This window comes from Cottoperca gobio, chromosome 7 (genome assembly GCF_900634415.1).
Source record: "Cottoperca gobio chromosome 7, fCotGob3.1, whole genome shotgun sequence".
NCBI classification, from domain to species: domain Eukaryota; kingdom Metazoa; phylum Chordata; class Actinopteri; order Perciformes; family Bovichtidae; genus Cottoperca; species Cottoperca gobio.
The window spans coordinates 473,088-500,464 of NC_041361.1; the positions used below are offsets into that span (position 1 = coordinate 473,088).

The window sequence follows — 27,377 nt, forward strand, 5'->3', positions numbered from 1 at the left end:
TCTCCTACATCTCTTACATCTCCTACATCTCTTACATCTCTTACATCTCTTACATCTCCTACATCTCTTACATCTCTTACATCTCTTACATCTCCTACATCTCTTACATCTCCTACATCTCTTACATCTCCTACATCTCTTACATCTCCTACATCTCTTACATCTCTTACATCTCTTACATCTCCTACATCTCCTACATCTCTTACATCTCTTACATCTCCTACATCTCTTACATCTCTTACATCTCCTACATCTCCTACATCTCTTACATCTCTTACATCTCCTACATCTCTTACATCTCCTACATCTCTTACATCTCCTACATCTCTTACATCTCTTACATCTCCTACATCTCCTACATCTCTTACATCTCCTACATCTCTTACATCTCTTACATCTCCTACATCTCCTACATCTCTTACATCTCCTACATCTCCTACATATCTTACATATCTTACATCTCCTACATCTCTTACATCTCTTACATCTCCTACATCTCTACATCTCTACATCTCCTACATCTCCTACATCTCTTACATCTCTTACATCTCCTACATCTCCTACATCTCTTACATCTCCTACATATCTTACATCTCGTACATCTCCTACATCTCCTACATCTCCTACATCTCTTACATCTCCTACATCTCTTACATCTCTTACATCTCTTACATCTCCTACATCTCTTACATCTCTTACATCTCCTACATCTCTTACATCTCCTACATCTCTTACATCTCTTACATCTCCTACATCTCCTACATCTCTTACATCTCTTACATCTCTTACATCTCTTACATCTCTTACATCTCCTACATCTCTTACATCTCTTACATCTCCTACATCTCTTACATCTCCTACATCTCTTAAATCTCTTACATCTCCTACATCTCTTACATCTCTTACATCTCCTACATCTCCTACATCTCTTACATCTCTTACATCTCCTACATCTCCTACATCTCTTACATCTCCTACATCTCCTACATCTCTTACATCTCCTACATCTCCTACATCTCTTACATCTCTTACATCTCCTACATCTCTTACATCTCTTACATCTCCTACATCTCTTACATCTCCTACATCTCTTACATCTCCTACATCTCCTACATCTCTTACATCTCTTACATCTCTTACATCTCCTACATCTCTTACATCTCTTACATCTCCTACATCTCTTACATCTCTTACATCTCCTACATCTCCTACATCTCCTACATCTCTTACATCTCTTACATCTCCTACATCTCCTACATATCTTACATATCTTACATCTCCTATATCTCCTACATCTCCTACATCTCTTACATCTCTTACATCTCCTACATCTCTTACATCTCTTACATCTCCTACATCTCTTACATCTCTTACATCTCTTACATCTCCTACATCTCTTACATCTCTTACATCTCCTACATCTCCTACATCTCTTACATCTCTTACATCTCCTACATCTCTTACATCTCCTACATCTCTTACATCTCTTACATCTCTTACATCTCCTACATCTCTTACATCTCCTACATCTCCTACATCTCCTACATCTCCTACATCTCTTACATCTCCTACATCTCTTACATCTCCTACATCTCCTACATCTCTTACATCTCCTACATCTCTTACATCTCCTACATCTCCTACATCTCTTACATCTCTTACATCTCCTACATCTCCTACATCTCTTACATCTCCTACATCTCTTACATCTCTACATCTCCTACATCTCCTACATCTCTTACATCTCCTACATCTCCTACATCTCTTACATCTCTTACATCTCCTACATCTCCTACATCTCCTACATCTCCTACATCTCCTACATCTCTTACATCTCCTACATCTCCTACATCTCTTACATCTCTTACATCTCCTACATCTCTTACATCTCCTACATCTCCTACATCTCTTACATCTCCTACATCTCTTACATCTCCTACATCTCTTACATCTCTTACATCTCCTACATCTCCTACATCTCCTACATCTCTTACATCTACTACATCTCCTACATCTCCTACATCTCCTTACATCTCCGACATCTCCTACATCTCTTACATCTCTTACATATCTTACATCTCCTACATCTCTTACATCTCCTACATCTCTTACATATCTTACATCTCCTACATCTCTTACATTTCCTACATCTCTTACATATCTTACATCTCCTACATCTCTTACATCTCCTACATCTCCTACATCTCCTACATCTCTTACATCTCCTACATCTCCTACATCTCTTACATCTCCTACATCTCTTACATATCTTACATCTCCTACATCTCTTACATCTCTTACATATCCTACATCTCCTACATCTCTTACATCTCCTACATCTCCTACATCTCTTACATCTCTTACATCTCCTACATATCTTACATCTCCTACATCTCCTACATCTCCTACATCTCTTACATCTCCTACATCTCTTACATCTCGTACATCTCCTACATCTCCTACATCTCCTACATCTCCTACATCTCTTACATCTCTTACATCTCTTACATCTCCTACATCTCTTACATCTCTTACATCTCCTACATCTCTTACATCTCCTACATCTCTTACATCTCTTACATCTCCTACATCTCCTACATCTCTTACATCTCTTACATCTCTTACATCTCCTACATCTCTTACATCTCTTACATCTCCTACATCTCTTACATCTCTTACATCTCCTACATCTTCTACATCTCTTACATCTCTTACATCTCCTACATCTCCTACATATCTTACATCTCCTATATCTCCTACATCTCCTACATCTCTTACATCTCTTACATCTCCTACATCTCTTACATCTCCTACATCTCTTACATCTCTTACATCTCTTACATCTCCTACATCTCTTACATCTCTTACATCTCCTACATCTCCTACATCTCTTACATCTCTTACATCTCCTACATCTCTTACATCTCCTACATCTCTTACATCTCTTACATCTCCTACATCTCCTACATCTCTTACATCTCTTACATCTCTTACATCTCCTACATCTCCTACATCTCTTACATCTCGCACCCACGACTGCCTCAACCTTCAGCTCTTCAGGCACGAGAGGAAACGAGGAAGGAGCAGGAAGTAGTGGTCGAACATGATGGATGCAGCTACACGGAGACAGGCGGCGTGGATTAGGAAACAAGCTCTGAGTCTGTTGTTCTGGTCTACAACAAGCTCTGTCAGGAAGATCTTCTCCTCTAATGGATCGGTGACGTGAAGGTAGACGTGATTTATCTGAGGCTCCGGATGAATCCCGGACCCTCAGACACATCAATCATGACGACTCAAGGGGCAGAGCATTGTCTCCCGAGGAAAAACAACCCGTGATTTGACCTACTGATGGGCTTCCTGCAAGTATATTGATGAATTGAGGAGTGTTTGAACATTCCTGCTAGAAAGAGGCAGAGCCAGTGCATGCTGGGAGAGACTACGGTGACCCTGGGGGGACATGATAGTGTGCAGGAAATAAATGATTACACTTCAGCAGAGGTCGGACCAAGTCAATGTTTCCAAGTCACAAGAAAGTCTCAAGTCCATAACTTTGAGTTACGAGTCCTTAAAGAGTCTGAATGCACTCGACGTGTTGCATCCTGCATTTCACTTTCTCAACGAAAATGATCTTTGGTATCATTTCTTAACGTCGCGTTAGATCTTCATGGTTTTCTCCTGAAACCCAATCGGCTGCTTGACTATTTAAATAAAGTGAATCTGGGGAATTACGTGTCGACCTGCTGGGAATGAAAAGCGTTAACGTTTGTTGATTCAGGGAATGAAATGATTCGTTGCACGCTTTTTAAATAACATACTTTTGACTCTAGTGAAATATATCGTTTAGAAAGAAAAATGCTTTTTGCTGCTTGATACAAAAGGAAAACGTTGTTGATGATCTACAAGAAGAGTGTGTTGCTGGTGACCTGCAGGCTCTGCACAGTGAACCACCGATCACAATCATCCTTCATCAATTCATCAAACAGCCAAAGCCGGCGCCGCTAGTCGTCGACAGCAACCTGAAGATGAGTGAGGAGCAGGAGACAAAAAAACCTGCAACGTCAGTAGACTGTAAATATTTCTACAGAAAGGATGAGCAGGTACAGGAAACCTTTTTTCATATCGCAATAAATATAGCAATTTCTTCCATTATGGTGCAGCCGTAGTATAAAGCAGCCTCAGGTCCAAGTCTTTCTTCATTCGTCAAGTCGAGTCCAAGTCATGTGACTCAAGTCCACACTTGTGCTTCTCACACGGCTCTCCTCGTCTTCTAGTTATCATATTACAAGTCAGCAAAAAATGTAAACATGGACATGCATCATAAAGGGAACAGGTGCTGCGCGCCGTCCGTGAACTTCACACGTCGATGATTATCAAAGGAGAGCAACGTCTTTGACACGGAGGCTGCGTACGTGGCACACATTCCAGTCTGAGAGTGAGGTGATCACAGAGAACACTGTACAGCATACTGTAGCTGCAGCTTCCCTGAGACGGAGCACCGTCTGCACTCGTCCAACGTGCCACGTGTCCACCGGGCCAGCCAGCCGCCATCTGCCTCCAAGACAAGACTGGCACTCTCACTCACTATAAAATGCAGCTGGGAGAATCAACAGCTGTCGAAGAAGAGCTCTTTCCAAAAAACAAGGGGTGTGTGCTGTGTGTGAGGAGGAGGGAGGGAGACTACATGCAAAGGAGGACAATAAAGGTGTGAAAGCAGAGTGTCTTAAAAGGTAAATCTGTCAGCACTCATGCAAAAGCCTTTTAGTATTAGACGGTTAACGCAAAAACAGTCCAAAACAATATTTGTTTTGTCTTTGTGTGACTTCAGCTCCATCTTAACCTCCACGACAGACATTGTTTGTGTTCAGAGAATCAGAGGAGAAATCTGTGATGCTGAGAAAAAGAAAAGTGAGAAAAGAGTGCATGTGGCTCTCGTTAGCGGACGCCAACATACATGTATGCATGCAGACACACACACACACACACACACACACACACACCTACACACACACGCTCTGCTACTTCAATTAAAAATAAAAACGATTTCTCTTATCTCCCTGCACACACTTCCATATCTTCCCTCTTTGCACACATCCTGCAGACACCGGCCAGACTTCAGGTGAATTTCAATGTCAAAGACATGAAGGTAACGCGGGCGCTGCAATCTGTTCGTTCTGTCAAGTGGTTGTGTGTGTAGGTGTGCGCGTGTGTACTGTATGTGCAATGTGATTGGTGGGGGTGGGGGGGAGATAGGCCTATTCATCTGTCTGGTGTGATCGTGGCTCTCTGTAACTGGGCCCAGGCGTGAGTATGCACTCTGTGATCTCCCAGATAAGAGTCATCCATCTGCTGTGTGTATCTGTCAGGGCCCAGGCAGCTCCGCTTATCGCTGCTCTCATCCATTTCCCTCAATCACACTCACTCTGTCCTCCTTCCTCATCCCTCCACAGTTCAGATCCTGCGCTTCATCTTGATGAGCTGTACGTGCACCACGCTGCTGCTGCATGCATAGAGGTGCATGAGAGAATGCAAGCTTTCACAACAAGCCTCCAAGCATGTAGCCATGTGCAGAAACACACTCACACACACACACACACACACACACACCTCTCATGCTACTTCTTCTTCTCTGAGATGCAAATAGTATATTTTTTACATTTATGTGACATCATTAGTTACATTAAAGATTCAGATGAATATAAATAATACAAAATAGAATCAACAAGTAAATGAGGAAACAATATAGGTCAAATTAAACTTTATTGATCCATTGTTGAAAGTCACAATCTACCGGCAGTATATATATATATATATATATATATATATATATATATATATATATATATATATATATATATATATATATATATATATATGTTTTTTAAAGCTCCTCTATTACCAGCTGCATGAAAACATTAATAATTATAATACATATTTCTATGGTAATACTATTTCAACATTTAAATAAAAGATCTGAATGTTGTGTTGCACGTGCTGGGACAGATCCCTCCGCAGGTGCTTCTCCCTGAAGTTTCTATTTTTTTGGGGGGGGGGGGGTGTTTCCTGATCTGCTGCACACAGGTAGTTAGTATTCAGGGCCCCAGCCTCCACCTGTCACATTACCTTCTACAGAAGCGCCTCACAGAGCAGCACGAGCTCTTCTTCTTGTACATGTTGTAGGAGAAAATCTCCTTCCGCACATCAATCACGCGGGGGGGGGGGGTAAAGTGTGTTATCTTTTCATTGTGTGGTGAATCAGGACGTGCAGATTCTTCATAACTACTCTGTGAAACATGAGAGCATGAAGCAGCGACAAGATGATTTGTGTACAGTAGCAACAGCGGCTCAACCCAGAGGAGTGTAGTTCACACACACACACACACACACCCTGGTGTTGTCCCAGCAATCTGTACTTAGTTTGTCACGATCAATATTGTAGCAACCAAAGCTCATGATTAATTGATCCTCGCAGAAACACGTGCTGCTCTGTGGGCTGAGTAAAGCAGCTTGACAGAGATCACTCCGCGGGGAGAGATCACTCCGCGGGGTGTAACGTGCTTCATCATCAGTATTAATAGTGCATGGCCGCTGCAGAGACGTCACACCCCTGCAGCACGACAGGTTTTTGCTCGTGGAATATTTATAGCTGTGCATTAAAAGTGGAATCAAGGGTTTAAGTGTACCATTGCAACACCGCTGCTGCTCCTTTGTCTGGGCCTGTCCAAAAATGTCTTGCCCGGGGGGGCTATTTGCAGGGCTGTGTTTGAAATGTCAGATATCACACACACACTGCTGTCATATCAAAGCTGGAACACATTAAAGAACAGCTGTATCTCACTGGAGTTTGATTCTTCTCACATGTTGCAGCCAAGTGGCTTCAAAGAGCTGACGTCTCCGTCCAGAAGTCCCACATGGACGCTTTGTTGTGACGATTTCAGACACTTGTGTAGTAAGAAACATTTAATTATTACGGAGTTATGCACATCTGAAAGCTTGGCATCAAAGTGTTACATGACACTAAAGTGAACATGATGAGAGCGACGCTGCCATCTCGTGGTTCTGTTCTGCAAAGCAACAAACAGGCTCATTGTGCACCACACACAGCCGCCTTCTCTTTATTAGGTCGGAGTCAAAGGTGGACATTTATCTTTTAAGCAAACAAAATGAACCAAAAGCAACAAACGAGTATCTTTAAACTAGTGTTCTAGAAAACACAGCACACAAAATATAACTTTCTGATCATGTTTATGGAAACAAACTCCAGATGACTCGATGCATCCATGGATTAAACACGCGTTATCCAAGAGACAATGCTGAAATATTTACAGGTCATTGCTAAGAAAAGTAAGCAAATACAAATACTAGTTTGTTACAGTGCATCCCATAATGTTGCTGTGAGTTTACCGACATTTACCGACACCGTGCACGGAGAGAAGCCTGGAAAGTGATGTGATCGTCCTCCTGCCGCGTCATGCTCACAGGCATGCCCAGATGTGGACGTGTAGAAAAACAATGTAATAAATACCATCTTTTTAAAAAAGAAGATAACACAAAATCTCAAAACACATTACACCAAAACAAACCTTCAATGTTTTAGAAAGCAAATTCATATTTAAGTTAAATTCTAAAAAGGGGGAAAAGTAATACAAAACTCAGCTATTTATTGTAGGAGGTCACAAACATGTGGGAGTCCGTGGTTACGCCACGCTTAGAAACATCGGACATGATTTACAGATGGTTATCGGGGGTAGACGTTGGTGCGGAACAAGAGCCGACACATCGACGGGAACACAGGTCGCATATTAAAACAATATTTGTTCCTATTGACTACAGTAGAGGACACGTTTCCTTACAGCCAGCCAGAGAGTGGAAATGTCAGTAAGCTTCTTTCCCCTTGATCATCCCTGAGAACTCATTTTGGTTCAGTACTCGTCTGAAACGTACTGTCATTATTATCAATTTAGTTCGTCTTAAACTCTAAAAAACAGCCCGAACGTCGCCTTGAAGCGCCCACCGAGCAACGCCACGGAAGGTTTCTGCATTATTGGTTTGAAGAATTTGCAAAAGATTGAATGCCGACAAGACGCGGCCTTACAGGCGCAGGCTGCGCGGCGTTCCTCGTTAAATAGAAGAACCGCTTTAGAAAAAAACATTTTGCAAAAAAGGTGAACCAGAATCCGCAGCTGTATAAAAGACAACGCGCCGCCGCCGCTTTATTATTACAGTTAACCTGATTTAAAATGCTCCGTGTACGTTTAGGTAGAAAACAACCAAAAACTGATATTCTGTGCATAAAAATGACATTGCTCTGGTACTCTTCATCTTCATCGTCCTTCTGGTCTCTGGTCCCTCGATGACGCTCCTGCTTCGTCCCTCCTCTTCAGGCCCCCTCCTCTTCCTGCTCACTGTCATCAGAGCCTGCAGGACAAAAGAGCCGCTCATCATTTCAGAAGCGTCCTCGCTGAGGTCACATGTGACACCTTTTTATTTAGCGTTCAAGAAAATAAAAAAGCATAATTAAGAAGTAGAAAGTATGAGAACTAAGATGACGTCACCCCCACTGGTGGTTGTGATAGTGGTCTTACCGTCAATCACAATCTCTCCACCATCCTCCCCCTCCTCTGGACTCTCATCTGAGGAGGAGATATTTCCTGTCTATTCAGTTCAGCCTGCACATTTATATTTCAGCTGCAGAGTTCAGCGTGAACCCGTTCCACTAGAGGTGTTCCGATACCCTGCTCTGTACGGACGCAGCCACACACACACGTGTTGATGTGCACCCCCCTTTGTGAGGGGGGGTACACTCAACTACTTTTTTAAATCATTCCTCTTTGAATGAGCATTTTCTAGTTTGACAGAAAAATAACTCAAATAAAGAAATGTAGGAATCAGAAGTGATTTCCGACGCAGCGATGGTTTTCTCTGCACGCCGCGCCGCCTCTTCGTCCTCTCTGCTGAGCTGCAGCAGCGACGAGCTGATAGCGTGAGATCGGATCTTTGCAAAGACCCCTCCAGCGCTGAGCGCCGTGTCACTGATATCGGAACAACTCTAATCTTCACAGCTTTCAAAAAAACTAATCTATAAAAATAAATAAGAATTTTACTTTATAGATAACGTGTTATAAGTTCTACTGACCAGCGCTTGGCCCCCTCTCCTCCTCTTCTTCTTCCTCCTCCTCCTCCTCCTCCTCTTCTTCTTCCTCCTCCTCCTCGTCCTCCACTTCCTCCTCCTTACGCCGGCCTTGCTCAGCCTCGCCAGCTTCCTCGCCGGGCTCATCGTCCGAGTCGGAGATCACCACACAGTCATCTCCATTGCTGTTGTCAGCTGCTCTGCCCCCGCTGCCCCCGCTGCAGAGAGAATACACACATGCGTGTTAACGGCACACACACACACTCATTGTTTCGGTATGCATCCCACCTGGTCTCACCGGCAGGAAATAAGGGAGGGGGGACAAATCAGGAAACTGTTAAAGTTGGCACATGCACTATAATTTCGGGGCCCCGGGGGCCGAGGACACTTCTACAATTTATAGCTTAATAAGTGGTTTGTCCACCGACACTGTGTGTGTGTGTGTGTGTGTGTGTGAGAGATCTAACACACGGAACATACCTGCCGTTCTCCCTCGGCTCCCAGAGGGGGGTGAGGTAGTATCTCAGAGGGTCTCTGTACAGGTCGTCCTTCAGGATCTAAACAGCAGCACAGGGTCATTAAACATCTCCGAGTATCATGAGTCACATAAACACAGTAACTGTGGTGGAGCAGGGTGGGGGGGCCCCCCCCGAATCAGTTATTATAAACTGCCAAGAAGTTGAATAAATGAAGTAGAAATGACGACCACACACATCCGTCACATGACGATTACAACTAAAGGTCGTGGAGTGGGCTCCGATGTTACGGCGCCGCCATCAGAACACTGAGTAACGGTCGCACGTCTGCCGCTCACGCTGAGCGTGTGATCCTGACGCTGCGTCCGTGTGAGGCTGTACCTGTGCTACATCGTCCTGTCCCGGGCTGCTGTGGTCACTGAACCAGCTGAAGAAGGTCTGGTAGACGCCACGCGAAGACTTCCTGCCGTCGCTGTGGGCCGTCAGGTTCTGTCCGCGGTGCCACAGGATGGGGTTGGAGAAGGACATCGGAGATCCTGAAACACGAGCAGAAGGTCCAGAATATAACGGCCGCGTAGATTTTACAGTCGCGTCAGCACCGTCTGAACCATCAGAGAGGAAGATCTGTGACGGTGTGAACACGATGTGATGCGACAGCCATGAGAAACATGAAGTCTTCCACGTTGACAACCAGAACTAAACCAACAGCATCAGCGTGTTGTAGCGCTCGCTGCACGGCGGCGTGTGCACATGAAGGTGTGACGATGAGTTCAACATAAGTTAAAGATATTGTTTATTGTTGGGCAGCTTTAAAACACAGAACAACTTGCAGCACAATCAGAATGTGGACGGCGCTTTGCTTTGAGCCGTGTTCTCGTCACTCCGCACTTCGGCAGCGGTCCCAGAGAACGTTCCTTTTATTTAGAAGTATTACTGAACGCTACGCGTTACATCGCTACAGAATACCTTTACAGCGTCATGATGCACACTCATTGTGTACGCTGGACTTTATCCCCACATGCTTGTGTTTACCTCCCATCCCGAGGTGCAGCTCCTTCATGATGATGTTGTTCTGGAAGTACGGGTTTCGCCTGAAGTGGAAACGGATCCTGTAGCCCAGTTTATTATTCTTGAAGGACTCGATCTGAAAAGAAAACACGGAGGAAATGTCTCAGTTTAGGCGGCTGCAAGAAGAGCCAAACTTTAACACAGAAACATTAGCTACCTCGAGATCAGTCATGTAACTAAGAGCATCTTCATCCGTCTCGTCGATGTGAGCCGAGAGATGAGGATGGTTCAACAGCTGGAACATTGAAGTTAAGAAAAACACATTGAGATATTCAAACACAACATAGGAGCGCACACAGAAGGAGCGCTCTCATTGTAAGGATACAGCTGTCACCCAGAAGCCAGGGATGGTTTTTGTGATGGAGCTGCGCTGATCCAGATGTGGGCGCCGCAGGCGACTGATCTTCAGCTCCAGCCGTTGGTGAAGCCGGGCGTTTTTCTTCTCCAGAGCTTCCAGTCTCATCTGTACCTGCGCCAGCAGAGCCACCGACTGCCTCATCTCCGGGGCCATCTTAACTGACACTATGGCACACTCCCCATCGTCATTGTCCTCATTGTCTGATGGGAAAGAAGAGCTTGGAGTGGACGACGACCCAGAGATGGATTCATCTCCTTCATCGGCTTCTGGCATCTCATCTCCATCTTCTCGGTCAGTACTGTGCACAGATGTGGAGCTATCTGCAGCAGCTGCTTGCGTTTTAGAGCCCGCTCTTGAGGACTGGTGGCCCCCACGTTGTTTGAATTTGCTCCCCTGTTTCACCTGTTTCGCCTTTTCAGATGAGCAAGGAGTCTCTCGACTGTCTTCCCCGTCTCCTCTTGTGAGGCTGGCAAGTGCTTCAGCAGCTGCTATGGCTGCCGAGTCGCTCTGGTCCAGAGAAGCTGAGGGACGCTGCTTTGTCCCCGGTGTCTTCTCTGTGTCCTCCTTAGAGTCAGCAGATCCTTGTGCATCAGAGGACTGTGGCTTATCTGTGTTGCTGGCGTCGTGGGAGTCCGGTTTGGAGTTGTTGACAGGCTGTGCAGCGGTGCCATCCGTGCTGTCTGAACCCTGCAGACAGGCAGCTGGTTTTCCCTCGCAGTCCTTCGACTGGCCCTCGCTCCCGGCTGTTTCTTTACTCTCAGCTTCACTGTTTTTGCAACTTTCCGAAATGACCCCCGCTTCATTTGATGCGTCGCTTACTTTCGTGGACTTGCCGGCGACCTCGCTGCCTTCATCGTGTTCGGGTGACAGACACCGTTTCCTCGATGCAGAGTCAGCGGACTGTTTGCAGCCCGTCAGTTCACTCATGCTAGCTAGCTAGCCAAAGAGCTAACAAGCTAGGTAGCCTGCAAGCAAAACTAAAACAAACTTAAATGCAATCGATTACACAACTGGACGTGCTCCTTAGATAACAGCTGTGCTTTTGTAACTCGGATCGTAGCGTAACCTACATTCTCAATGAAGCTCGAACAGGAAGCAGCTCTTGTATTTCTGCGCGGCCTTGTTAGAAATTAGCAAGCTAATGCTAACGTTGTTTAGCTCACGTTACCCAATTCGCGTGTCCTCGCAGCGACGGCTCCACCACATGTTCACGAATAAAAGTCCAACAGGAAAGCCTCGGTCCCAATAATCAAACCTTCCCGTGCTGTACCGTCTTTAGAAACAACCCGCGTTGTTTATATTAGTTTATGTTTGCAGTATCCGTTAGCTTACTATCCGTGCACCGACGTGACAGAAAAACAATCCTCTGATTGGCTACGGTACGCCGCGCTAAAACCTCTCCACCAATCATTTACAAGTGTGTGTTTACATGGTGATCTATCTGTAGCAGCGGGTTAACTGCGCAGCAGCGCGAGCAGCAGCACGAGCAGCTGCTCGCGAGACAACACGAACGTCAATACATGTAAAATAATGTTTACACGTTACACCGACAACATGTATGATCAGATATTACTTCATGCTTCAACACGTTATTGATCCCGTTACAGGTGCTCCTATTCTACAAATATATATATATATATATATATATATATATATATATATATATATATATATATATATATATATATATATATATATATATATATATATATATATATATATATATATTAAAAATACAGAAATAACATAACAATAAAGAAATATGTAAAATGTGCAATATACTACAATATATAACGATAATAAATACAGATTACATAAAATATGTAGGCCTGAGTTACAATTTATAAATACAACATATATGGAACATTTTTAATAATACATATGTTAAACATGTACACTAAAATATATATCAAATGTATCAGACTGTCAACCTAGTTATTTGAGATGAAGAATAATTTGTTTCCTTTAATACATTTAAAAAAAGAAGCAAGAATGTTAGTTTATACAGTATATATAAATTAATGCACAGAGTATTGCACAGTTGAATTATTGCACTGTAGGCCACTTGACTTTGAAGTTCCTAATAATACACTTCAGTTGTTTCCCCCTCTCTGGCAATAAGATCAAACCCTATAATATGTTTGGCTGGGGTTCAATATATTTAAAAATCAGGAATATTTTTGCAGGCTACATGAGTGGAATTACATAACAATCACAGCATTCAAAGTATATTACTGAATTAAAACACAGTAATGTATTGGATGACAAATAAACATGATTTATAGCACAAGCCTCTGAATAGTTTGGGCTTGCAGCAGGTGCATGTTGCAACACATAAATATATATACAATATACATTAAATAAATGAGTTGGCCTATGTTAATTATTTCCCTTTTGGTAGCCTACATTAAACCATGACTCCGCTATTTTGTGCAACATCTATGACCATGCACAATTTGCATATCGTTATACTCACACCTATAAAACAAAGAATATATATATATATATATATATATATATATATATATATATATATATATATATATATATATATATATATATATATATATATATATATATATAATGCTATATATCGGTGTAAAAAGGTGCCATACCTTAGTAAGGCTGGCAGTTGGCTGATATGACTTTACTTTAATATCTCATTTCCAGTAGTGGGCGTTTGGCCAGCCTAAACCAAACCCAACATGGGGGGGTCGCAGGATTATACCAATTTAAAATACACATTTGGGGCACGGAGAGCCCTGTAGGTCAGTGCTAAAATTAGATGCTGCTCCTTCCGCGACAGCAGCCACAGTGCGATGCATAAAGTCATGTAAAGCAGAGGATACACTCTCACAGGGCTGGCAGTAAAGACATGTTTCCATGGCAGACATCTAACGCCACACGTTCACTGAAGAGGCTCCGTGCGTGAGGCAGGAGCAGCCGGATCCACACTGGGCACTGCAGCGCACACAATCACTATTTGCTAGTGTGTGTTTCTTGGTTTTTTTGGAGACGCCATATGTACTCTCTTCCGCGCGCAGCTTCCATGAGTGTCTGCAAACATGTCTTTTTTATCCATACCACAACAAGAGGGCCTTTTTACCACGATTAAAATCGACGAATCCTCCGTGGAGGTAGAGAGTAGGTGCATGGACGACGAGGGCAATGATGATGATGATGAAGACGATGACACCGGGAACGTGCACCTCATCCCAAGATCCTCCCCGGTGCCCAGAAAGCGAGGCCACTCCATCTACGACGAGGATGCCGAGTATATGCGGATCCATTTGGCGCTGTCATCCCGGAAGAAAGTGTCATTCGCCGATACAACAGGTGGGGATCTGGTGGATGTGAAGGAATTTATTGCCTTTGATTCGGACAGTGAAGAGGAAAGTGCAAGATGGGAGGAAGAGGAGGCAAAGTACCGAAAGCCGGAGCGAGAGCCAACCTATCTTGTGCACCCAGAGTTCTACGCGCCCGGCGGCAGTGCCCTGCTGCAGGCTGTGCACGCTCACAAAGTGGAGGTTGAGCAGATGTCTCCTGCAGAGAATGAGCCTCTTGCCTTCAGTGGGGTAATACGAGTCCTGAACATCTCCTTCCACAAAGCAGTGTACATCAGATCCACCATGGACAGCTGGGCGTCTTACTATGATCACCCTGCAGAGTATGTCCAGGGATCTCATGATGGGACCACTGATCAGTTCTCCTTCAAGCTGTCCTTTGCGCCTCCTTACATCACACATGGCTCTCGCATTGAGTTTGTTGTGCGCTATGAGACCTCTGATGGTGATTACTGGGCCAATAACTCCTCTCTGAATTACGTGGCGACTCTGCTCCTGTCCTACGAAGAAGATTCTGCTCAGACAAATTACGACCTGCAGCAAATCAGAGGTATCCTGAAACCTCCGAAAGCTTACAGGTAAACCTCCTGTCACACGTGTGCTTTGTATTCGAGGAAGATGAATTTAACAGAGTTTGTGCAGCATTTGGGCCAATCCCCTTGACCTCTGACCTCCACAGGTTGATCTGTTGCAAGGTGTGCAAAGGGAGAATTAAGCAGCTTAAAAGCACAATCATGTATAATACATGCAGACTAAGATGTCTAATAAATAGCCCCTAACTTCGGCAGAGGATCCACAGATAGAAGGAAACACACGCTTTGTCTCATTGTGGTGCAGACAATGAACTCCCCGGAGATCCAATTTTAAAGAAGAAACTAAATTCCTGCACACACGTATCACCTCTGCATTGATTTATTAAAGAAATATTATTATTATTATTATTTTCTCAATCTTGCGTGTGGGCTGGGAATTTACCTTTTTATTTAAAATAGTTTCCATATTTTATTAGTTTAGTTTATTTCAACTTATACAACTCAAATACACACAAAACAATAAAGAAATAAACAATAATAAATCAGTTTGAAATAGTGACATACCAAAGCAAACTATTAACTCTTCTATATTTTGTACAATTCTCACTAAATATGAGAAACCAAATAAAATATTTGTATATTCCCAAAAAGTCCCAAACAAAATTCATATTAGTCTTAAAATCATGGAGAGAAAAGTCACAAATAATAAATGTTTTTAAACCTTTTTCGTCCAATGAATGAGACTGAAAGCATGACGGTGCGGAGAGTGTGTGACTGGACACGCGTCTACACAAAGGTGGAGAGTGTGTGACTGGACATGACTGGACACGTGTCTACACAAAGGTGGAGAGTGTGTGACTGGACATGACTGGACACGCGTCTACACAAAGGTGGAGAGTGTGTGACTGGACACGCGTCTACACAAAGAACAACTGAAGGATGGGGACATTTAGATGGGGCATTTTTATACATCACAGTTAAATTGCGACACCGTCTCATGATGAGGACACAAGTTAACTTTGTTCATGGCGGCTGTCTTCAGCGTTACACTCCCCCCGTCAGAATGCCAATCATCCAGTGGTGTGTGAGGGCGATCAAAATAGGCAAAGGGCAGGTGTCGTTTACAGGCCTGACACTTCCCTGCATTACATTTACCTCTGACCTTTTCTATCAGAGTCGCAGAGGAGCAGAGCAACACATTGGCTTCTTCAGTATTTGGAGAATGGAAACGCTACCTTCCTTTACGCCCCTGAAATGAGCTGAAACTCTGAGAGCAGGAGAATTAAAAGCCTGTTTTATCGTCACGTCAACATGACGTGTGTTACAAACGGTGCACGGCTGACAAGCTGCAGGACAAAGTCTCCCGAGCTTTAAGGAGCCATAAAAGGAGCAAACGGGGAGATGCAGTTTGTAATGATGGTGTGTTTGGAGGTTGGCAGGGGCCAGATGGGGTGTGAGGGATGGGTGAGTCACTGATTGAAAAGGGGGAGTTTGGGGAGCTGTGCTGGCATCCCCACCGTAGCAACCGTTACAGATTCATTAGGCGCTTTGAAGTTCACTGATAATTAGATCTGAACACATTAACACGGCAGCCGGTGGGAGGGAAGATTACTACGAGATGAAACGAGTCTAGACTCCAGAATATCTGACTGCATGTTAATATGAATTACGCACGCAGTGTAGTTTATATTGAACTGCATGGAGGTAAAAGTAGAGATCATTAACCCACATGTGCCCGTACACAACGTCGTCATGTGCGGTGGACGTGTGACTGCTGTGTCTGTTGAGACATCACTGTTTAAGATAAGAGATCACAGTATCTGCCCTGTGAAGCATGCCGTCCCATGTGGCCTGACTGAATATATTATGATAAGACAGCAGGGAGCACAAGATGAATATCAAAGACATGCACACGATGCTCTCCTTCTTCGTCGTTTAAAAATAAATCCTATTGATAAAAGTGTGAGAAGCTGCTTTGCAGACAGAAAGCTTTGGAAGCTTCCACTTCACGCTGGAACACCAGGAAGTGACCACGTCGTCTGTGGGAGCAACCTCGTCTGGTAACTAAAGACAAAGAACAAGGAGACAATGTTGTGCAAAATGCCACTTAAATAAGTTCATTACTTAACGTCCCCACCTGTTCACAGGTCATGCACACGCCAAGAGATGAAATACAAACTTCTTTACACCGTTTTATAGTTTAGTTTTAAGATCCACAGCCGTACGGCGAGAGTGTGAGCCTCAGCAGAGCGTGTGGACAGGAGGAGCGTAGCGTCTGATGACTTCACATCACCACGGCTCCTATAACGCAAAGATCTTCGTCAGATCTCGATCAGGTTTTAAATCTACCGGCGGATAGAAGAATGAAATAAGCTGCATGAGCAGCCTGCCAGGTTGTCCCCACTGTGTGTGTGCAGCTCCTGTCACATGCTCGTCACACTTCTTGACCTTTAGTTCATTTGGCATCGTTCGCAGGACTCTTTGCAATGCTGCACCCCCACCCTTCTAACACAAGTGCCTTCTTTTAGAAATCATTTCTGTGCCGTTATTTTGCAGATGATTACAGCGACACTCACTACATGCAGGAGATGCACAGAGTTCTGTGTGTTGACAGGATTTAGTGATTTATGGAGTGATACAAAGACAGATCCAGAATCTGTACAAACCTTTGACATGTGAACAACATGAAACACTCTGAACCTGCTTCATCCAGACTTCTCTTTAGACCACATTCACTGGGGGGTTTCTCTCCCATTCATTCGTAAATATTTAGGGTCTGATGTAACCTGTCATTGTCCACAATTACATCAACTTCCCTGTAGAAAAATGACTTCCTGGCTGTTATTGAGCTCTGCAGTCTTCAGACCCTCACCTTCAGTGCACATTACCTCGCTCAGTAATTTCCCATCTATTTTAACAAACCCTCTAATGAGATGTGTCATCGCTGAGGAGTTTGGCGTTAAACACTCAGCCGGTGCAGCAGCTCAGTGACTGAACCGTACAGAATGTACAATGCAGTACAAAGAGATAATATATAAAAATAGCTAATTCAGCACATTAACAGCCAATCTGCATCAGCAGATATTATGCCTGATTATCCGTAACAGGTGTTGATGATGGTGTATGACCACCTGCCATGTAGAATGTGGTGTTCGTTCTCTGCTCTCAGATTATTCAGATGCTGCTTTTATCGTCAAAGACGAGTCTTACACCAAACACCTTTGGGAGGGAGATCCTTTATAGAGAGGGACAATCGGTGTCTGATTTACTAAACACAAAGCTTGTGACCGAACATTCAAATGTTTTTAACCTGTCACTAAATTCATGCCTCCGCAAGAAACACGAGCGTCTTCTTCCTTCTTTCTGCGTGTAGTCCGCGGTTCTTTTCAACCACAAATCCATTTTCATATAATATAGTCATTCATGAGGGAAGTCCCTGTCACGCTGACCAAACACAACTGTGAAAATGTGTTTTTTATCCATTTGCTGCAGTCCTCCAACACACCCCCATGTGAGAAACACTGCACACACATGGACATGTTTATTGTCTGGTTGTAGATCCCAATCTTTATATTACACCTCCGTCATCAGATTCCATAAACACTGTACAAAGACGACTCTGTGTTTTAACAGCTTAATCATCATCGGGCCTTGTGTTCTGAATCAATACAATGTTGTCTGAGTGTAAAGTGTATAGCATAGTGTTGTATTGTTATATTGTTTTATATATATACAAGTGTCTCTGTCTTCTTTCAGTATGGACGATGCTTTCGATTCCGAGGACGAGCAGGAAAAGGACGAAGGTACAGCGTTATATATGATTGCATAGGATGCAGAAGAGATCGGTTTACTTAAAGCGGTACTCTGGGAGAATTGCACTTCCATAAAGTTGGGGATTGAAAAAGGACCCGTATAAAGGGAAGTGTTAGAGGGATGGCCTGACTGTAAAGGGGACATGTCCTGAATAAGACTTCTCAGTATTAACCCACAAACATGGGATTCAACAAGCCGTTCATATTTGTCTCGAGGGTGGATACAGGTGTATTCATCCAGACAGTATGAGAAGAATAACATTAAAGCATGTAAACACAAAATAAACTAATAATAATTAGCATGACACGTCTCCTTTAAGTCTAATATGAGTCCAGTTTCACAAATCCTGAATCCTACATTTCCCATAGTGCAACTCAGTAGTGTCTTTCATTAGACTCCCACTGCCCCCCCCCCCCTGCGATAAAGCCTTATATACTGGATCATTGCCAGTTTACGCAATAATCCGATAACACTTAATAAACATAAACATCACAGAAAAGTTTTCGACTGCGGAGTGCCCCTTTAATGACCTCTGTCCACTGATCAGGCTCTCACAGCACCATTATGATTCTTCCGTCCGCAGAGACCCGCAGGGCCGGACTCGTCAGGCCGACAGCTGTCCGCTCAGCCGTGCAGCCGGAGATCGACATCGAGGTAAGTGTCGAACAAGGAGAAAGGAGCTTCTAACGCAGTAAATATCAACAGGAGGGTTCATCGGGGTTGTTTCTCTACGAACTGTCTGTGACCTGCAAAAGTCCAAAACACATTTACTCACTTGAGGACTCACGTTGAGTGAATTACTTGTTGGGTAATGTTCGAACGATCATGATTTGCATGCAGTTGTTGACACATGTCCATTGAACAGGTGAGCCTCTGAAGTGCTTTGAGTCTAATAAAACAAACTCTTCAACGTTTGAAGCTCCTCATCACTGGCTCGGTTGTTTATATTGTTCACAGCTCATTGAAGCTTCAGCAACAACTTAGGTAACGTGTCGCTTCTCACTTTACTGGATGCTTCTTCCTTGTCAGCGTCTTGTTGTATTTATATCCTCATGCATGCCGTTCATGTTTTTGCACCTTTCAATTTTGTCCGCATTTAATTAGAATTCATGTACTTCTCAGTTTTGAGGGACTCGGTGTACTAATATTAATGTGCACCATGTGTAATGTGTGTATTTGTGATTAGCACTGAACCCAAATATTACTGCGTTGTCAACTGTTTGTATTATTGGTATTGGTAACGCTCATTTGTTTTATTGCTGAGTAACAATAGATGTGACGCGGACCCAACGCATCATGTGGGCGGAGCGGCTTTGTTTCATGTGCCGGACTACTTCCTGGTGTCTTTGTGCTAAGCTAAGCTAACATCTTGTCGCTGCACCTTTAAATAAACAGACATGCGAGTGTCAATCTCTTCAACTCCTGCAGAAAGCAAACGATCACGTTTCTTAAAATGACGAACTTTTCCTTTAAACGTGGTGCAAGTAAATCCTGCGATGCTCAATATGTTGTGTTAGCGTTGAGCGGGGATTACGTACGCAAAACAAAAGTTGATTTTGGAACGGCTCCTTACATAAAGCAAATCAGACGGGAATAAATGAGTCAGTCAAACAATATACGACGGACCTAACAGCAACGTGACCTGGTATTAATGACTCGCTGTCAGGCATGTACTCATCCATCACATGCATGTTGCTTCCCTTTGCTAGAGCGTCACAATGAGAGATGAACCCGTGAACGACTGTGTGAACATCAGCTGCTTCCAGTCGGTAAATGTTTACAGTATATTTTAAGAATCAATTCAGACGTAATCATTCCTGACAAATTAATTCTCCAAGTTCTGTTTAATAGTTCTCAAGTGAAATTGTTTGTCAGTATAATTTCCAGAACTCATTTTGTGGTGCAATAAAATCATTTCATTAGAGATTTCTCTCTGAGATTTACACAAAGTGCTCTCACGAGGCGAACTGGAAGTATTTTTGTAAATTGATGAAGCATAGAAACTAGAAGGGCACTCGGAGAGCACAGAGCTCCGCCAAGGCCGTTTCCATTAGTGAAAGGAAATGCGCGTGTCCGTCCCGTAATGCAGGTCTGCTCCACGATGTAATGGATTCTTCCTTGGCCCAAACTTCACCCTTCCACCAAGTCTCAGGAAAACTGGGCCAGCCAAACCGAAAACACACGGAAGCACACGACCTCATTGGCCGAAGTAAAAAGTTCAGGATACAAAATTGTACACGTTTAGTCAGTGTTGTTGTGTTGACACCAGGATCTTCCTCTGGAAACATGAGAATAACTTGACATTCATCTCCACACGTGCTCTGTCTCAGCCCTTCTGTTTGTGTCCTACGTGTTTTGCACTTGTTCTTCTGGGTGCTGTCTTTTGCTTTCTGTCTTTGGGTTTTATATTGTCGTGATTTCATCTTGATGTTTGTCACAGGCAAAGCTCTACTGCATTATTGGCTATATTCCTTTAAAAATCAAATGAAAATGAAAATAAGGGTGTTTTAGGGAGGGCAGTAGTTCCAGTGTTTAGTCACACCCTCAGTTTAATATATGAAAATATGTACATTGGGTAAACTTTGGGATACAATAATACTAAGCTAAGTTACTACTATCTTGAATGGACTCCAGTTAAGGGAAAGCACATCTCTAACAGCGACAGTTCACCCCAAAACTCACCTGAAGTGCTGTTTATCAATCTAGAGGTGTCGGCCTTCGCTCGGCTTTGTGGGGCTCGAAGTGCCAAAACATTTGAAAAACTCAGGTAGGGTCAGAGGAACAATATGTACTTTTGATTTTGCGGTGAACTGTCCCTCAAACGCCGTTGAGCAGGAAGTCAAAACTATTTTGCCAATAATAAAAAGAAAGAAAGATGGAAATAATCCCATCATCCTGCGCCTGTTGTGTTTGCATTGCCTCACTATTACACTGTCAGCATGGGATCCATTTCACAGAAAAGCATTAGTATGCAGTAAAATGCTTTTCCTCTCTGTGTGTGCAACGTTAATGTGGAATACAAATGTTTCCCCTTTGTCTTTGGTCTCCTAGCTGTCATTGTTGTCTCGCTGTTTTACTTCAACAGATTGCAGTTCACCCATCTGGTCCCTGTGTCCCCCCCAACCAAGAGCTTCCATCTGTTGATGGCACACTATCCGCTCACACTGTATCCCCAGGTGAACAATTCCCGTGTATGTCTTCCGAAACCACACTTCAAACTGATTCATCCTTTGTACTCTGTGCCAGCGAGTCGCTCCAGCCAAATAAGTCACAGCCTTTACCCAGACTCCACTGTGAATTAGGCAACCAAACGTCAGAGCAGCGCAAAGACGGAAGTCCCTGTGCACCGCTGCCTGCTTCAACTCCCTCCCCACAACAAGAGTCAAGTCCGAGATCAGACAGCTCCCAGGCTACCGGAGAGGAAATCCCTCCCTCTGAGGCCTCACGCATGCATCCTCCTACCACAGAGACGAATCTGTGGCCAGCAACAGGAGAGGACGAATCGACCGACAGCACGGCCGGCCGTCCTCCTCTTGAACTGCCCGCTGAGTGTGTCTCTGCTCCCAGTGTGACTCGGGGCTTGGAGCGAGAGCTTGCAGTGGGATTGAGTGAATTTGTTGCAGGATTATCAGGAGGTTCCACCAGGTCTGCAGCAAATCACGAAGACAGCACGCCTGCACTCTTGTCTCCTGTGGCAGAGAGTGAGACGTCTCTGGGAGCTGAAGGTGAAACTCCACCGTCACCTGAACTCACAGAGGACTTAGCTTTTCAGTCGGCCTCAGCCCGGGAAGAGAAGGCCCCTGACGCATTAGTAGAGGTTCCCGAGCTTCAGTCTGAACATGACGCAAACAGGAATCTGATGCCATCCATCGTCTTCCTGAGCGGAGTTGTCTCCCTCTCAATAGTGTTGCAGGAACCCAGCGCCCTCTTCATTATCGGACTACTTTGGGTCTTGCACCTGTTGTGATTATACCACCAACGTTCATTCTCATCTGTTCTCAATTGAAGTGCCTTTTCATGATTCCAAAATAAGCCAACAAGTTAAAAAAACAAAACACGAATCTCCTGTTGAAGTTGTGTATCACTGTGTGATGTTAGATTAGTGTACGCTTTCATGAAATGAAAGGGTACAAGTTATGATTCTCCAATGCAAGGAGAAAGTAATTACACTAATATGTTCATGCATTCTGTGAAACAAGTGTTAAGTAATAGATTAGCAGTCCATTATTACCACATTTCTACAACACTAAGGGCGGTTCACACCTACAGGTCCTGTTCTTGAACCATGATGATACAACTGGTGCGGTTTGCGTTCACAAAGGCTAATCTCAAACGGCCCAGAAATTGTAAACAAAAGTCATATCATGTGTGTGGATGAAGCATTAAGTTGTTACATTTTACACATTTAGGGGCTGGCTAGTTAGCTAGCTAACTTGCTAATTCCGCCATGCTTTCATGCTACACTGGTTACAGAAAATGTACCTCTCATCTGGCGATCGCAGTGTGCTTTCCAACGCTGCGACTAAGGAGTGTGAATGAAGTATGAAGTTGTTCAATTTTACACATTTAGTGGCTGGTTATTTAGCTAGTTAGCCTGCTAATTCCACCATGCTTTCATGCTACACTGTGTTAGCTGAACAGCAGGCTGGTGCGTTGGGTGGTGCGCTAGCTAGTTAATTATTGCCTCATTTGTGGTTTGATAAACAGTAAATTCATCAACTGCAGTGGTATCAAACACATAAATGGGCTACTAGTTCACACGTCACTAAAACAGGAAAATAAAACGTTTTTTTAACCAAGAAAATGGCACATAAATGGTGCACTTCCTGTTATTGGTCTGAATGATGTTCACATCAGTAGTTCACCGCTCCAGAGTTCACTCAGCGGTCTGAGACCTTCGTGGCGAACCAGAGAACGGTTGTTTGGCGATTCAGAGTTCGATTCCGGCTTCAACATCAACCCAAACAAAGCGCACCAGGGGTTCAACCGGACTGAACCAGACGGCTGTGAATGCGCCCTAATACTCCAGCACAGTATATCGTGATGTTTTGTAAGTGGTCAGTAATTACTTTTTTCTTGTCATGTGGTGATGTGGTGTTATATTCTGATTTATTCAATCAGTCCTATAATGCATTTGAGTTTTGTCATTGTTGTTGTGAGCGTAACTACGGATGATGTTTAACCCCACTGCCATGAATTTAACTTTTGTGAATTCCACGTGTTGTTACGTCTTTAATGAAGGACACAAAACATTACTGTCGTGGGACGCTAAAGAGATTTGTTTTTCACAAATGGAATTTTGTTTACAAAATGCAAAACCTGGTTATGTGAAGTATTTTTTGCCTTAATGCCTAAAACAAACCGACCTGTAGTGAACCTGTGACGCTGCTCGAGGGACAAAAGTGGAATACAATCCAGTGAGACGAGTGGAAGTGATCTTTATTTATCACTGGAGAACGACGACGTCCTCACTGTATTTTATTTGATAAGTCTTCCTGTTGATTCTTGCTAGTAGGGGTGGCCCCACGATACAACATTTTCTTGATACTAACATCCGATCTTAAACATTTTGCGTTCAGTTTGTTTTATCTAATAAGATAAAGATTTCTTTCTCCGACGTCTCCATTTTGGTTTTGACCAATGTCCTGCTAGTCCTGCTGACCTCATCAGGGAAACGACTCCATCTACTGCACTACCGAAAGTTTAATTTGTATTTAATAATAATAATTTATATAAGAAAAGATCGATACTTGGCGTCCGTGTATCGTTTCAATACTGCCGCGCAAAATATGCAATACTATGCTGTATCGATTTCCCCCACCCCTACTTGCTAGTAAACCCATATTGTTGTTGCACAACATGACGTTTTAAAGCACTACTTCAACAACCTCACAGACAGACTGAGGCACTGAATGACATGTTTGAAGTGATGCAAGTGTTTGCAGTGTATTGCCATTAAACGTGGTCCTATATCCTGGACCACTACACGTCTTTGTTCATTTATTTTGTCTTTTCATCCGCTCTGCATTGATTAAAGTGTGCATGACAGTTGCATGCACAGTAATGACACTGCAGTGCAGAGAGACGGACACAAAAATAACAGCAGCGCCTTTAGTGCCTCTGTCTCCAGTTTGTTCAGCTTGAAGTGGAAATACACGCACGGCAACATGAGCTGCAGATAGGAGCCAAAGGTCGCGCATTGCACTGAAGTCATGGTGTCATGCCAGAGAGCACACAGGCCATTGTAAGCTGAGCTCAGTGTTTTAAAGCTCTCAGGAAACCTCAGGTGCTGCCTGATGAGATGACTACTTCTGATTATAGACATCGACTGATATCTTAAAAACATCTTTATTAATAAACACGGGAGCCTTGAAGAGTTATGAAACTACTTCAGTGTTTTCCTGCTGAATCAATCTGTAAACTTTATTAACTTCACGCCTACAAACGTCCTTGGATGTCAGGTATCCTTTGGATTATGTGGATTATGTATTTGGCCTTAAAACTAAATTATTAATCAGAGCACACTTGCACTTCTTAGGCTTGTGCGGGGAAAAGGGTGGGAGTGATTAATTTGTGTGATGGTCACATAGCTCCAGTGTGGAATGTATTAAAAATTTAAGCAGATTTAAAACTGACCCAAGGAGGATAATCAGTGCCAAGTCTACAACAGAGATTCACTTTGAAATTATTAATGCTTTTTTAAGGAATATACCACTGAAAGCCGTGTGAAGTAGAGATTTTAAACGAGGTTCAGTGAGTGTTGTGACATTACATTAACAAACAGCAGTTTAAAGGGTTAAATTCTTACTGAGGGGCTCTTCACTTTGTTTGAATGGAGCGTTTTCAGCTTTTACTTCAATAATATCTTTGACAGAAAGAAAACAATAACAGCCCTTCATTACGTCTTTGTACTCAAAAATAATAATAATCCATTGATGTTTATTGGCTTTATCTGATCACAGCCTTCATTTAGCCAAAATCTGAGATTTGGTTTTTTTTGTCCTCAAGAAGACACAAAATCTACAAGTTTTATAAAAACATGACACTTTCAACGTTGAATAAACCCTTAAAAACATTTACTTTTAAACCAGAACTAAATGTAGGACTGCTGCTATATCAGACGAGCCATCTGGTCAGTGGAAATCAGCTTATAGGACATAAATCTCTAACTCTTTGCCGAACCCCAAAGCCCCTCGAAATTATATAAAAACATATCAAACATGTCAACTGGTGAGTTTGACGGAGAATCAGCCAGAAAGATTATGAGTTTTGTAATTCAAAATGTCAGTCCCCAACATAATAATAAAAACTGGGACATTTTATACCCCAAATATGTAATATACCTGGTATGAATATACTAATTAAAGCTACATACATAGTAAAACATACGTGGGCTCAGAGGTGCTATGAACTGAAAAAGTCAGCATGCTAATAATGCTAATGCTAACATGTTCAGTAGGTACAATGTTTACCTTCTTAGTCCAGTTTGTTATTATGGTAACATTTGCACCAAATACAAAGCACAGTGTCGGCTGATGAGAGTCATGTAAAAGTTAGTGCTAAACCACAACAGTTTATCTGAACACTGGTAGCGACCTGTCAATCACAAGGTAGCCGCGCCTTAAAGCGTACCCTGCTTTATCGTCTATTTTACCCTAAACAGGACCATAATTTACTAAATGAACATCCTGCTGATTTAGAGAAGACTTTAAACTACATATTGAGATCATAAACTCATCAGGAAAATATTTACAGAGGGGTCATTTTCTCATAGACTTCTACACAATTAGAGTTACTTTTGCAACCAGTGGAGTCGCCCCTCTGCTGGATGTTTAGAGAGAATGCAGGTTTAAGGCACTTCTGCATTGGCTGCATATTCCTTATGGGATGATGTTCCCATTTAAATTCAAGTTTTATTATTTCATTCTTTAAAATATAATAAAAAATGAGGCCCAATTTTCTTCCAGAGGACCCAGAATTCCTTGCTGCTGCCCTGTGAGACGTCTGTGTCATTGTGGGTCCAGTCTGTCACCGGGGGCAACAGCATGAGACGATGAGAGACAGTTTGTTTACACCTGAAAACAGATTCAAACATGATGAGACAGAATAAAACATCACTAAGTTATTATGTCTGTCTCTCTGTCTGTCTGTCTGGTCTGTATCTGTATGTTTGTATGTCTTGTTATGAGATATCTGTCTGTATTCTGTCTGGTCCCTATGTTCTTGCTCTTCGCCTATGTATCTGTGTCTGTATGTCTGTATGTCTGTCCTCTGATCTGTTTGTTCTGATATCTGTTATGTCGTCTTATGTCTGTCTTGTATGATTGTATGTCATGTTGTCTTCTGTCATGTATGTTCTGTTCTGATGTATGTACTCATCTGTCTGTCTGTTCTGCTACTCGTCTGTTGTTGTGTAATTGGTCATGTCTGTATCTATGTCTGTATGGTTTATGTCTGTGATGTAGGTCTATATATCTCTAATGTATAATTTCGGTATGTTTTTATATATGGTTGTCTGTTTTTATTCGCTCCTGTATGACTATCATGTCTATCGTCGCGTTTATTGTAATGTCGATTGTATGATGTCTGTGTTCTTGTTCTGCTCTGTCTCTCTGTTATGTCTGTACTGAACTACTCTGTTTATCTGTCTATTATGTT

The 27,377-nt window shown here is 43.0% G+C and overlaps 2 protein-coding genes across 5 annotated transcripts; one reads left to right on the top strand and one right to left on the bottom strand.

The window, feature by feature from the left end:
* Nucleotides 1-7,098: 7,098 nt before the first annotated feature.
* On the bottom strand, nt 7,099-12,452 carry tspy (testis specific protein Y-linked). 3 transcript variants are annotated; one of them, XM_029436223.1, is made up of 8 exons: nt 10,997-12,452; nt 10,829-10,906; nt 10,636-10,747; nt 9,985-10,139; nt 9,608-9,684; nt 9,134-9,345; nt 8,583-8,630; nt 7,099-8,415 (listed from the first exon to the last, which is right to left on the bottom strand). In XM_029436223.1, exons 1-8 carry the CDS (start codon nt 11,954-11,956, stop codon nt 8,378-8,380), a joined length of 1,680 nt encoding a protein of 559 aa, XP_029292083.1. In that variant the 5' UTR covers nt 11,957-12,452; the 3' UTR covers nt 7,099-8,377. The 3 variants fall into 3 exon arrangements, with proteins under 3 accessions (XP_029292083.1, XP_029292082.1, XP_029292084.1); XM_029436222.1 differs by having other exon boundaries at nt 7,099-8,630; XM_029436224.1 differs by lacking the exon at nt 8,583-8,630 and having other exon boundaries at nt 10,997-12,451.
* A 1,386-nt stretch (nt 12,453-13,838) lies between these two features.
* LOC115011340 (protein phosphatase 1 regulatory subunit 3A) lies at nt 13,839-25,183 on the top strand. 2 transcript variants are annotated; one of them, XM_029436468.1, is made up of 5 exons: nt 13,839-14,951; nt 18,663-18,709; nt 19,303-19,373; nt 19,677-19,703; nt 21,805-21,940. In XM_029436468.1, the coding sequence occupies exons 1-4, from the start codon at nt 14,095-14,097 to the stop codon at nt 19,701-19,703; spliced, it is 1,002 nt and encodes a 333-aa protein (XP_029292328.1). In that variant the 5' UTR covers nt 13,839-14,094; the 3' UTR covers nt 21,805-21,940. The 2 variants fall into 2 exon arrangements, with proteins under 2 accessions (XP_029292328.1, XP_029292327.1); XM_029436467.1 differs by lacking the exon at nt 19,677-19,703 and having other exon boundaries at nt 21,805-25,183.
* Nucleotides 25,184-27,377: the final 2,194 nt, after the last annotated feature.

Excerpts from the sequence above, each read along its gene's own strand:
- LOC115011340 (XM_029436467.1), top strand. The coding sequence starts at position 14,095 with ATGTCTTTTTTATCCATACCACAACAAGAGGGCCTTTTTACCACGATT. Across the intron at positions 14,952-18,662 it reads AAACCTCCGAAAGCTTACAG|TATGGACGATGCTTTCGATT; the intron begins GTAAACCTCCTG and ends GTCTTCTTTCAG. Across the intron at positions 19,374-21,804 it reads AGCCGGAGATCGACATCGAG|ATTGCAGTTCACCCATCTGG; the intron begins GTAAGTGTCGAA and ends TTACTTCAACAG.
- tspy (XM_029436222.1), bottom strand. The coding sequence starts at position 11,956 with ATGAGTGAACTGACGGGCTGCAAACAGTCCGCTGACTCTGCATCGAGG. Across the intron at positions 10,907-10,996 it reads CTGGCTTCTGGGTGACAGCT|CTGTTGAACCATCCTCATCT; the intron begins GTATCCTTACAA and ends TCAATGTTCCAG. Across the intron at positions 9,685-9,984 it reads GACAGGACGATGTAGCACAG|ATCCTGAAGGACGACCTGTA; the intron begins GTACAGCCTCAC and ends GCTGCTGTTTAG.